We start from the raw sequence: 12,133 nt of genomic DNA on the forward strand, positions 1-12,133 counted from the left end.
GGCAGGTAGCCTGGCTCTCTCCTTGGGCCCTGGGGAGGCCAGGCCCTGGCTTGTGGCCCTTGTTCGAGTTCACTAAGCCACGTGCGGCTCAGCAGCAGATGTGGCCACGTGCTAGCTGAGCAATCCGGGCCCTGGCACAGCAACGCTCCCCAGACTCCCCGCCTGCGCCTCCACCCCGCCAAGCCCTAGCTCCCACCCCCTCAAGGCGGGGCGCTGGCTGGGCTGCCGCAAACACCACCCTGGCTGGGGCCTGTGACAAGCACGTCCTGGGCTCCAGCCAGGCATTCTCAGCCTGCCACCCTGACCAAGCAGGACTTCACCAGCCAGACAGGCATGTAATGCAGGCAACTTATCCCAGTGCCCACCCTGCTGCCCCAGGCCTGGGCTCCCCTCCCCGGCTCTGCCAGTGCCCTCAACCCCAACCCAGCCCCCTGCTAGCCCAGCCCTGCCTGTGCCCTCAATCCTGACCTGCAGCCCCCTGCTAGCCTGGCCCAGTGCTGCTGTGAGCAGGGGCTGCAGTCTCTGACACAGAGCAATAGCCCCAGGACCCACATGCAGTCAGCTACCACCCCACATTAACCCACTGGTCCCCCCGCTGCCTGCCCAGATCGTACGTGGCAGCGAGAGGCAGGCACTCCCGGCCCAGCTAGTGAAATGCTCCCCTGAATGGGCACAGGGCCAGCACGCCCGCATCTACTGTGTTCTCTGCGCTGGGCGGACCTGCCTGAACGTGGACACGAACGGCAAGGGGCAGACACAGCCCAGCTCAGGACTGAGCAATCTCAGACCTCAGGGAAGGGCTGCCCCGCACTGGGCTAGGGATGCTAACTAGCGGTTAATTGAATAGTCGATTAACCTCATGAATTCTTACTGGTTACTTGACTATTCTCTAGTCCCTGAGGGCGGGGCTGGCAGCCAGGGCGCTCCAGCCCCACTCCCGAGGAGCCTCCTGCCACTCAGCACGGGGTCTCAAGCAGGAGCCAGTGTGAAAACCAGCTCCCCGCGGACCTGTTGCCCGATACAGAAGCAGCAACGCGGGGTGGCAGCAGCCCCTGTCTAGGGGTGGGACTGAGCTCCCAGACCCAGCGTGAGCCAGAACTGAGCTACCTGCCCGCCTGGTTCCTTAATACTTTAAATGCAGAGTCACAGCGGGGGTAGGTCCTGGACCCGGTACGAGCTAGGACTGAGCCAGGCTACTGGCCAGCCTGCTAAAATTGTACTGGGGGGGGGGGGGGGAGGGAGAAATGCATCTAGAGCATTAAACCTATAAGCTTTTGCTTATCCGTTAATCGACTCCATTATTACATCCCTAGTGTGGGTGCCACTCTGGAGGGGAGACCTGATGCCTAGGGGCTGGAAGGGGGCCAGTTCCTAGGGGAAATCTCCCCCCCACACACACACACTGTGCTCCCCATGGGCAGGGAGAGGCTAGTGCAGGAATAGGGGTGCTGAGACAAGAGGACTGGCAGGGAGATTTCTCACCCCCACCCCATACACCAGGCATCATGCGGAGCAGGGGGCTCCCCAGCTGAGATCAGTGCTGTAGGGGGAACCATTTTCCCCAGCAATGGGGAGTCACCAGCCTCCCCAGCAGCTGAGCTAGAGGAAGGGGCAGCTGGGCACATGCGAGGCGGCTGCCAGCCAGGGCAGGGCCAGGGCCTGCACAGCCGGTGAGTGGCCCTCCAGCAAAGAGATGAGCTCTCGGGAAGCAGAGCGCCGAGGGTGGCGCCTGTCCAGCTGACTCATGCCCACCCTCAGGAGTCACGACAGCCCAAGTCAGCCCCCCGGAGCCCAGCTCTGCCAGGACCTGGGGGCCCAGCACTGGCTGGGGGCAAACAACCACCTCCCGAGTGTCACTGCTGGGCTGCTGCCCAAGGCTTTGCTGATGGTACCTGGCCAGGCAGTTCCAGCCATGTCACCTCCTTAGCTCCAGAAGGAGGCAGGGCTGGGCCAGGCAGAACACAGTTGCTGCAGATTTAGTGCATGTGCCAGGCCTGACTGAGGGAGGGACCCCACTGCGGTGCCAGGGGGCGCTGGCCTGCAGGCCATGGAGTGGGGAAGTTCAGCAGGGACGCTCTCCCCTGGCAGTCAGAGCACGACCCCCACGTAGGGTGCTGTGAGGTCCTGGCTATTTCTGATCACTGCCTCAGTTCCCCAAAGCGGGCTGCTGCCTTCCCATTTCCAAGCCAATTTCAAGTCCTGCCTCCTTCTGAATCCCCCTGCGGTTTCAGTTAGACAAGGACCGTCTCCTGGGCTTCCTGCCCTGCCAGGCTCAGCTGTGTGGCTGTTAAGCAGCTGCCGAGCTCCACCCCAGAGACAGCTGCATTTCAGCGGTGAGCAGCGACGTGCTGATGGAGCAGAGAGCACAGACCATTTGCGGAGCCTGGCGCCCACGTGGCTGAGGAACACAAGCCTGTTACCAGCCGCGAGCAGGAGGCAGGTGGGCCATGCTCCAGCCGTCTGTCTCAGGGAGGCAGCTGCAGCTCAAGGAGAGGCGTCCAATGAGACGAGGAACAAGATCTGCGGACCCGGGTAGGGTAGGCAGGTGCTGTCAGGGCCAGCCAGCCTTCAGTCCAGGGGCCCCGCCAGTACACTGCAGGCAGGGGGCTAGCGGGAGGGGAGCTCACCTCATAGGTATAATTAGGGCATGACACTAGCAGAAAGAGCCACGTGAAGGGGTTCTTGGTTGGGAAGGGAATCTTCCTGGTCTTGGAGCCTGGAGAGAAGCAGAAATCCAGGGTGATTTATTTCACTTGGCCGATGATCTCCTCTCTCCCCCACCCCCGCCCCAAGTGGTATCAGCTTTCCCCAGGAACACGCAGGCAGGGGATGCTGCTCTGAGCAGCAGCCAGGCAGACACTGAGGAGACAGCCCCGTCCAGCACCATTCTCCAGGGACATGGAGGGGCAGCGCCCTGGGGTCGGATCTCCACTCGCACAAGCCAGTGCTTCCCACGCCACTGGAGCCAGAGGCAAGGGCAGGGGCGAGGCAGACGCCAGGCTGCGCAGGACTCTATCGGAGGTTCCCACACTGGGACAGCTGCAGCCTGCGTCCGTGGCAGGGTGCAATGGAGCCCAGCAGTGCTGGGCAGGGACGAGGAAAGGGAATGCAAAGCTCCGGGGAGCAGCAGCCAAGAGCCCCTAGCTCAGCGCCCTCTCCAGCCCTAAGGGGCCCGCTGGCCAGCCCCAGCATGCGGAGGGCGAGCGGGCTGGCTCCAGTGCACACATCCAAGGGGACAGGGACCCTGCTCCCCGGTTCATAGTCCAACCGGCCCAACAGGGTCTCGCTCAGGGCTGCGCTGCAGTGGATTTGCCTGGTTTGGCGCTAACGAAGCCCTCCAGGGGCTCCTGCCCATCTCTGCCCCTGGGATGTTTAGAGGGGGCCTGGGGAAGGGAGGAGTTTTCTCCTGCATTTCTCACATCCAGCAAGATTCTGGAGAGCTGGGAGAACTCTCCATAAACCAGAGCTGGGGGAGGTGGGGGGTTCTCACTCAGACTCTCTAGGGAGACAGCCAGTGCCCTAGCCCCAGAGCAAGCTCCCAGCCCCATACCTCAGCCTGGGCCACAAACATGTCCCCACCCCAGCCCCCAGACTAACCAGCCCCTTTGCCAGTCACCCCTGAGTAACTAGGCCCCAGGTGAGCCAGCAGGGCCCCGCCTCCACTCACCTGCCGGCCGCAGGTTCCGCAGGGCGATGTGAATGGAGAAGTTCCCCAGCTGGCAGAACTGGGGGAAGCAGGAGTGATCAGTGCCCTGGGTCCCAGCCATCCACCCCCCTTAGCCCTTCCTCGGCCTATGCCCACACTCTGGCCCCCTCATCCCCTTGCACATGCTCCTAGCCAGGGGGGAGGGGAGGGGAATCATTTTGGCAGTGGTCAAGGCTGCCCCTGAAGGGGTGGGGCCTCGGGCAGAGGGGGCGGGGCCTCAGGCGGAAAGGGGCTGTTCTTTCTAGGCGCGGGCAGCCCCTGGTGGGGGGGTGCACAAACTCTCCTGTCCCTCCACCCTGCCAAGGGCACGGGGCACCTAGAGGGAACTGCCAGCTGCTAGGAACAGCTGACTGTTCCCTCCGGCGCCACGCGCCCTGGCAGGGAGAGGAGGCTTCGCGCGCTCACCCATTCCCACGTCTCGACTGGCCCGGGGGCGGCAGAGTGGCCAGGCAGCTATGGGCCGAATCAAACAGCTCGGCGGGCCGAATCCGGCCTGTGGACCCTATCTTGCCCACCCCGTCCTAGCCCTAATCAGACACCCCCAGGACTCTCGCTAGGTGCCCAGCCTCCGCTCCCCACCCCCCCACACCTCCCTCCTTGGCTCTCCTGTCCAGGCCCAGCCAAGCAGCCTCCTTCCCTGCTTCTCTCCACCACCAGCAGCTCTTACCAGGAATATGACGAGTGCCAACTTCACCTGCTGGTCTCCGTAGGCTGTGGGGGGAGAGGAAGGGCAGGGTTAGGCACTACGGGCGAGCTGGCAGTCTGCCTGGGGAACACACTAATGCACAGTCCACATGGGGCGCACCCAGCTTTGGCGTTCATGGTCCCTATGGCAACAACGGCTTGGAAAGAAACCAATCTGTAGCAGACCCACCGCGCCCTTGTTAAGGGCCAGATGATACCCCCGGCAGCACGGCCACTGTCCTGCTCACTGCTCCTTGCTAAGGGCAAAGGCAGCACAGTCTGGGGGGCCCGCTCCTCCCAGGGTCAGACCAGTCAGAGTCATGAGCCTGAAAGGGGGAGAGGTTGCTAGGCAGGGGTTATAGTACAAGACGCCAGGGAGAGGGTGGCCGGACATGGAAACGCAAGGGAGGACTCAAGGACTCGAGCTGCAGGCGTGGAGGAAGGTTGGATGGAACATGGATGCAAAGCAGAAGAGTTTGGGCTTGTTCATTTGGGATTTTAACCCTTAACGATGCAGGAAGGGACAAAAGGCCTTTTAATCACAGCAGAAAACAGGCTGCAGCTTGGTCTTTACACTAGCTAGTCAGGGCTGGTCCCCTGGGGGCTTTGCGGATGGCTGGGGAGCTAGGCAGCTTATAACCCAAGACGTTAAGGAAGTAAGACTGAGAAGGAAGCCCGGCCAGAGAAGTCACGGACGTCTCTGATTTCCAGGCCAGGAGAAAACATTCTGCCCATTCAAACGGATTCCTGCTCCAGCCCAGAGACCCTCGCCCTGCAGCAACACCTGGCCCAGCACTAGGGGCCAAGCGAGAGCAGAGCTTTGAGAACACACCCAAGACGAGACCTCTCCAAAGTGCAGGCAGCTCCCAGGAGTCACTCCAAGGGACATGCATGTAGAATAGTGATCGAAATGTAGCCGTGTTAGTCTGGGGTAGCTGAAGCAAAATGCAGGACAATGTACACTTTAAAGACTAACAAGATGGTTTATTAGGTGATGCGTTTTCGTGGGCCAGACCCACTTCCTCAGAATCTGAGGAAGTGGGTCACGAAAGCTCATCAGCTAATAAACCATCTTGTTAGTCTTTAAAGTGCTACATTGTCCTGCATTTTGCTCCAAGGGACAGTTACTCTCCCTGTTAAATGCCTACACCCAGGCGGAGTTCAGCTCCCCCCACGTATCCCGCCGGGTTTGAGCTGCATTTGCTGTAACTCCCAACTGCGTAATTAACACCTCTGGGAGAAAACCCCGGTGATGACAATGCAGCCCCCTTCATTCAGGGCTGACACGGCTCCCACCCCTCAGATCCGAGTCAGCACTAAGCCCTGCAGAGTCCTGAAGCCTGGACTCGCCTGATGTCTAAGACCTTGGCTGTGCTAGGAAGCTGTACCAGGGATGGGTCTGTCAGCACAGTGCTGCCAACACAACGTTCTGCAGCTTGTGGCCACACACAGCTGCTTGCGCCAGCGCCTTGCGACCAGGCACTTACGTCAGCAAGAGCATGGTGCCTCGCAGGTAAGATCCCTGTATTTTCCACATGGCACGCAGAAACACTGCCCTGTGGGAACAGTGATGGGCAGCAGGTGCTGTGCATTGTGGGATACCAGCAGAGCACAGGAAAGGGGGGGGCTGAAGCCAGGCCCTGGAAAAGGTAGGCCAGCCCCTCAGGTGATCTGTCCGGCAAACAGCAGGGCTGGAAACGCACGGCGCCCTCCGGCCCAGCAGGCAGCAAGGCCGTGGCCAGGGTGACTTACTCGGCGGGGTGTACAGCGGGTGGTTGATGTAATACGCCATCCAGGCCGCAAAGCCCCAGTAGTAGGTGCAATTCTAGAGACAAATCAGGAAACGCTCTTTTAATACAGGCTCTGCTAAGGAGACAAGTCAAAGGAACCCCTGGCAGCCACTGCCCTGGCTCCCTGCCTGGCAGGCCCTGCCCGTCCCAGGAGCCCTCACTTCACCTACCCCGCAGGGCTGCCCGGCGCTGCCCGCCTGCCCCACTCACCTTGAAAATGTTGCGCAAGGGCATCGTCCCGTGGGAGAACCGATGGACGAAAAGGGTCTCCAGCAGGCGCTTGATGTAGTGGAACGAGTGGCAGATGCAGGCCAGGCTGGAAGGGAAGGCGCAGGGGGCTAGTGGGTACCAAGGCCACTGGGGTACGTCCCCCGCTAGGGAACTGTCCTGAGCAGCAAAGGCCCTGTGTCCCAGACAACACTTGCCCCCAGGCTCCTCCCCAGCAAGTCTGGATGGGGCTATGCTGGAGCCTACAGCAGAGCTTCCTTGATGAGCCCCAAGTGCTCTGGGGCTGGCAAACTGCTTCCTCCTGCCAGGAATCAACGGGGTTTCTGGAGTCGCAGCTCAGAGCGCTCGCCCGTCCCTAGTCCCTCTCTGTGGCAGGGCTGGGAGCCATTTTGCCATTGAACCAAACTGTAAATCCTGGATAGAATGGAAACCACTTCAAGTCCGGGGGTGCTGCAGTCCCCTCCCCGCCCCCTCTAGTTCCAGCACCTCTGCTCCGTGGACCATCCAGGTGCTGAATATCCAGTGACCGCACAGACGGCCAGGCCCCCGATGGCCTGAAGAAGCTGGCAGGGAATCCGATCGCCCCTGCATCCCCACACAGCCCACTCTGGAGAGGAGCCCACCTCGGAAGCTACAGGCCTGACCTGGGAGGCAGGGACCCGCCAGGAGTGGGATCCACATCCCATCTGTTTACTTTCCTAGGGCTCAGGCTTCCTACGGGGTCTCTGCCCCCAACAGCTCAGAGAGGGCCCATATCCCCGGGAAGAGCCCCAACGCACGCTAAGCAGGCGCAGGGATCTGCCCCCGGCTGGTACTCACTGCACGACCGAGTGCTTGCTGGAGGTGAAGTCGTGCTTGGGGCCGTAGATGAAGGGCACTCGGAAGTAGAAGAGTAAGTAGATAAGCAGTGGCCCAGCATACTCGGTAAGGAAGACCTGGAAGGCAGAGTGTGCTGTGAGCACAGAGGGGTGCCCGGGGGAGGGGGGGGGCCCTCTCTGGCAGACCCTCGGCACTGCTCACCGTCACCCAGCTGATCTGCGCCCCCAGGTCCCGGAAGTAGAGCGTGGCCGTGGTGCCCACCGGCAGGTTCTGTAGTACGTCCTCATCCTTCAGGGACTTCCCCTCTGGAAGGAGAGCAGAAACCCACAGGGGCAGGCTGGGGGGAGGCTGATGCAATAGGCGACCCTGGCAAGGTGCCCAAGTGACCCCAGCCCCGCTCTCCTGCAGCACAGCAACCCCCCCCCCCTGCCCCCGCTGCAGGGCGAGGCACAGCTCTGGGCTCCTGCAGGGGGGCTCTCCCCTGCGTACGAGATCCCTTCCCCTCTGGGGCCCTAGTCCATTGGCGGCACATTAGATCTCTCACCCTTCGGAGCAGAGTCAGCACCTGTCCTGCAGGCCCAGCTTCAGCTGTGCCCTCAGACTCAGCTACCAAGCAGCCCCCTCATGTTCCCCCTGGCCACTTTCCCCACCCGCGGGGCCTTCAAGCAGCAGAGAGGCGTGCCTGGGAACAGTCCAACCCCCCCCCCCCCCCCCCGAAGGCCAACTTACTGGGGTCCAGGCGCAGCGACTGTCGGGCTGGGTACCACTGAGGATCTGTGGGAAGAGCAGACAATGGCGTCACCCCTTGGCTCCCAAGTCCCTGATCAGCACCAGCCGCACTGCTCTTACGAAGACAAGCCCACCCGCTTCTGCGCAGCAGAGGCTGACGAGGCTGGGTGGCCTTCAGGTACCTCGCTGAAGGCAGCAGGCTGGTTCCTGCCTTGATGGGTCGCAAAGTCCCTGGACCAAGCACGGAAATGCCAGAGGGACACCAGGCACCTGGCAAGCCCTATGCTGAGGGCTCCTGGGGGAACATAAACAATGCCTGCGCTTTGCACAGGAGGAATTTCACTCACGGGGATCTTAGGGCCTAGTTGCTCTGGGGACGGGTGCGCTACGATCGCCATGGGGATCTCAGGGCCTAGCCGCTGCAGTGATGAGTGCACTATGAACACCACAGAGATCTCACGGCCTAGCTGCTCTGGGGCTGGGCACGCTACGGACGCCACAGGCTGCAGAGGTTGTTTGCCATGCACTAGGCATCTGCCGTCATAAACTGGCTATACATGGAAAATTAGATTTTTGAGGGAATACTTTTCATGAACCGTAGTTGCTTCCTGTGGGAAAGTGTTTTCTTATCTCTCCCTTCCCCTCCGAATACTCTATGCCCATGGTGTCCTACATGTGGCTACTGGCTGGTTGAGTGTGGCTAGTTTGCTAAAGCAGTAGCCGCTCTAGCTGCTACCACTTCAGACCTGGTTGGACACCACGGCTCTAGACCTTCCTGAGCGCTGGGGTGGGCAGTTCAGCCTGATCCACGCCGCACAGGCCAGGCCTGGGGCTTGACAGGGTGACACTAGACCACACTGGCTGGGTCTGTGCCCAGCCCTGGCTCTGCTCTCGTGCATGGGGCACTGCCAGGAGGTCAGCGCTTGGTGCCCGATGGGGTGGGCTCCGTGGGGCAGTGAGCAGAAGGTGGGAAGGTGACGCGGGGGTGCAGGGCTGACTCCAGTGGGCGGGGGAAGCGTAACAAGTAGGGGGTTGCAGGGCTAACGGGAGCAAGCTCACTGCATACATACGGGACTTGGTGAAGAGGTTCTTGATCTCGGCGATGGTGGCATTGGGCTCCACCTGCAGAGCAGCAGACACAAGTTACCACGGCCCAGGCCACAGAGTGTCCTCTATCATGGACGTCAGCAGGAGCTTGGCTACAGACTGCCCAGCCCCATAACCTTACACCAGGGTGCGGGCAGAGACCCTGTGCGCTCTGCCAAGGCGCTGCTCAACCCTCGGGGCTCTGGCCAAAGGGACAGCACAGCTCCGGAGTGGGACCCTGCATTTGTCTCTGAGCTAATTGTCTTGGAAAGCTCCAGTTTCATAGCTTTCTCCCCTTGCTGCCAGTGCTACAAATGCCCGGAGAGCTTTAACGGTCAAACCGGGCTCTCCCTGGGCCTTCTCTGTCCCAGGATTAGCGATTCCATGGCCGGCCTGGGATTAACAGCTTGGCCCATGGTGCACAAGCCGGAAAGAGTGCGGCTTGGCCGCCGGACCAACGCAAGCAGTAAAACCCCAGAGGGATTCCAGCGGCAGCAGCCAGCCGCAGCTTAGCAGCAAGTTGCTCCCGAGGGGACACTCTGTAATGGTGGGGAGGTGCCCTGATGCCTTGAGCTGCAGCAAACAGAAAACAGAGACACAAACTCTCCTCCAGCTGCAGCGTGGTACAGGCAGCACGGGCTGGTGACCAGGGGGAGACACAGGCCACCTGGCTTCTATCTCTGCTGCTGATCTGCCACATGACCTTGGACAGATGCTTCCCTCTCGGAGTTTATTTCCTCCTCACACGGCCTCCATCCTGTTGACAGACTGGAAGCTTTTGGGGGCAGAGACCGTCTCTCTGTGTTCATGCACCACACAATGCTAGGGCCTGCTGTGATAATTGGGCTTCCAAGTGAACCCTAACCGGGAGCTCATCACTAAAAGGGGTGGAAGTTCATAAGGTGTCAACAACCTAGAACCACACAGGCGGATGGGAAAAGGTGCAGAAGAGAGACATTGTTGGTCCGAACAAAACGGCCTCCCAATGTAATTCATGCCTGGGAAACACAGAGTGTGGGCCCAGAATTCAGTGACCCAATCAGGTCTAACTGGTGGACCAAATAAGAAGGGTCTGTGCTATTCCACCCACCGCTCCTTTTGGGGTCCTCAAAGAAAGATTTTTGGGGGGAAAACTGGATACCGAGTGAGCATCACTGTTCTGGCTGCCAACCCCACAACTTCTGGGCTGCCGGATCCCGGGAGATGTCCCGACGAGACCACCACAGAGAGAGGGAACGGTCAGCTCCGGCTGAATCCCAAATCCCAGCTTGGAGGTGACTCTCTGTCTTCCCTCCCACACACTCGGGTGTCCTTTTCCTTCCCCACTTTATTCTTCCCTCCTCCCCTTCTCTCTCCCTCTGTCAATCAGAGAGGGGCTCAACCAGCCACAACCCCACGGAGTCTGACCAGAGCAGTGCCCTGATCGGCCCGCTGTCAGCACAAGCTTGCCAGGGCTGGCATGGCTGATCAGATCGTGCGTTGGGCCTGGATTTCTCCAACCGGGACCCTGCAAGTGATAGTCAACCCCCTAAACAGAAGCTTTTCTACCCTTGCTGTTCTCTCCTCCCCCCACTTGTGCGTTTGTCTTGTTCTGGCACCAAGGAAGTGAGATTGGGCTTTACCTACAGCCCTGGCCCATTCTTAACTCACATCTTCTCCCCACCCCCACCTCCCAGTGGTTCTCCCCCCGCCCCCCCCGCCCCCGATATCTACGAGACGGTCACACACGAGGCCTTTTCCTCTCAATAACTGTCCGGCAAACAAAGGGAACAAGGGATTTGCCTTGGTACTATGCAGGCTGGGGGTCTCTGTTTGCCCAAACCCACCTCTCCTTTAACACTGGACAGTGACAGGTGGAGGGGTCATGTTAACATCTTTACCTCTTTGGGCCCCTTTATTCCATCTAAATTAATACAACAGGCCTCTGGCTGGTACCACAGCACATCTAATGGCTCGCAGCACCAGCGCACAGAGTCCAGGAAGAATACACCGGGAAGCCTTGGAACTTAACTTCATTTACAGCTTCTTGTAACATGGACACACTAATTCACTATTTCCCCTTCTTTCCCCTCCCCCCATTCCCTATTTATTTTGGGACTGGACTTTTAATACTCCAGTCATCTGAAGAAGTGGGTTGTACCCACAAAAGCTCATACCACCATCTACTAGGGTTGCCAAATGGTTTAACCAAAAATACTAAACACGCCCCCTTTACCCCCCCCCCAAACAAAACCCACCACGTAAAAAATTCTGTTAAGGGGGAATAAAAGGGGGGAGACCAAAGTTATCGAGGGGAAAAAAAAAAAAAAAGTGGACCCCGAGAGTTAAGCTAATAAAATAAAATAAAATAAACCAAACCAGCATGGCCCCTTTTAGGAACGCTTTTGAGGCTTTGGGCCCAATAGGATGCAGGGGGCCGCCCACCATCTTGCCTCCCTGCTCCGGGCTGGACAGTTCCCCTGCGGAGCCCGGTAAGCAAGCCCGGTAAGCACCCGGGATTTTCACCTCCTGACCGGGGGGAGCGGGGGGGGGGGGGGGGGAGGATCAGAAAATAACAGACATTTTAAGTGTTTGGTATTTTCAGAATTTTTTTTTTTTTACCAGACAGGAGGCAAAAATACCAGACTGCCCAGTTCAATACCGGACACCTGGCAACCCTACCATCTACATGTCTTGTTAAGTCTTTTAAGTGCTGCAAGACTATTCATTGTTTTTTCAGTTTTTCCTGTTACAGACTAACAGGGCTCCCCTTCTGAACGGGCAGGTAGTTCCATAGCTGTTCACTGGGGTGTTTCTTGCCCCATTTCCTGAAGCAGCCAGGATACTGGCTCACATCGCTCTCATTGGCCGCAGATACAGGTTGAAGTTCAGCAGCTATCAGGGCTCTAGGTTTCCTAGACTCCGCATTAGGAAAATGAGTTCAAGGGGAGGGGTCTGGGCCCAGGGCTGGCAGGCATGGAGTCCGCACCACATGCCCCAATAGGCGTATGCAGCGGGGTGAAACTGGTCACAGATCAGCACTCTGCTTCTCCTCATGCTTTGCGCCTTCTTCGCCCAGTTTCTCTCCCTGAGAGCAAGAGCTAGCCTACAC

At 59.4% G+C, this 12,133-nt stretch overlaps 1 protein-coding gene across 2 annotated transcripts in view; it reads right to left on the reverse strand.

Annotated features, from left to right (window-relative positions):
* Nucleotides 1-12,133, reverse strand: part of TECR (trans-2,3-enoyl-CoA reductase) — a 55,912-nt gene that overhangs the window by 2,095 nt on the left and 41,684 nt on the right. For both annotated transcript variants that reach the window (XM_075902248.2, XM_075902246.2), the window contains 9 exons: nucleotides 9,027-9,078; nucleotides 7,957-8,001; nucleotides 7,429-7,532; nucleotides 7,228-7,343; nucleotides 6,391-6,496; nucleotides 6,143-6,215; nucleotides 4,374-4,417; nucleotides 3,668-3,725; nucleotides 2,628-2,716 (listed from right to left, as the gene is read on the reverse strand). In XM_075902248.2, coding sequence (XP_075758363.1) covers nucleotides 2,628-2,716; nucleotides 3,668-3,725; nucleotides 4,374-4,417; nucleotides 6,143-6,215; nucleotides 6,391-6,496; nucleotides 7,228-7,343; nucleotides 7,429-7,532; nucleotides 7,957-8,001; nucleotides 9,027-9,078 — 687 coding nt within the window. The remainder of the gene's footprint in view (nucleotides 1-2,627; nucleotides 2,717-3,667; nucleotides 3,726-4,373; nucleotides 4,418-6,142; nucleotides 6,216-6,390; nucleotides 6,497-7,227; nucleotides 7,344-7,428; nucleotides 7,533-7,956; nucleotides 8,002-9,026; nucleotides 9,079-12,133) is intronic.

Source organism: Pelodiscus sinensis, chromosome 31 (genome assembly GCF_052426305.1).
Source record: "Pelodiscus sinensis isolate ZL-2025 chromosome 31, ASM5242630v1, whole genome shotgun sequence".
Taxonomy (NCBI): Eukaryota; Metazoa; Chordata; order Testudines; family Trionychidae; genus Pelodiscus; species Pelodiscus sinensis.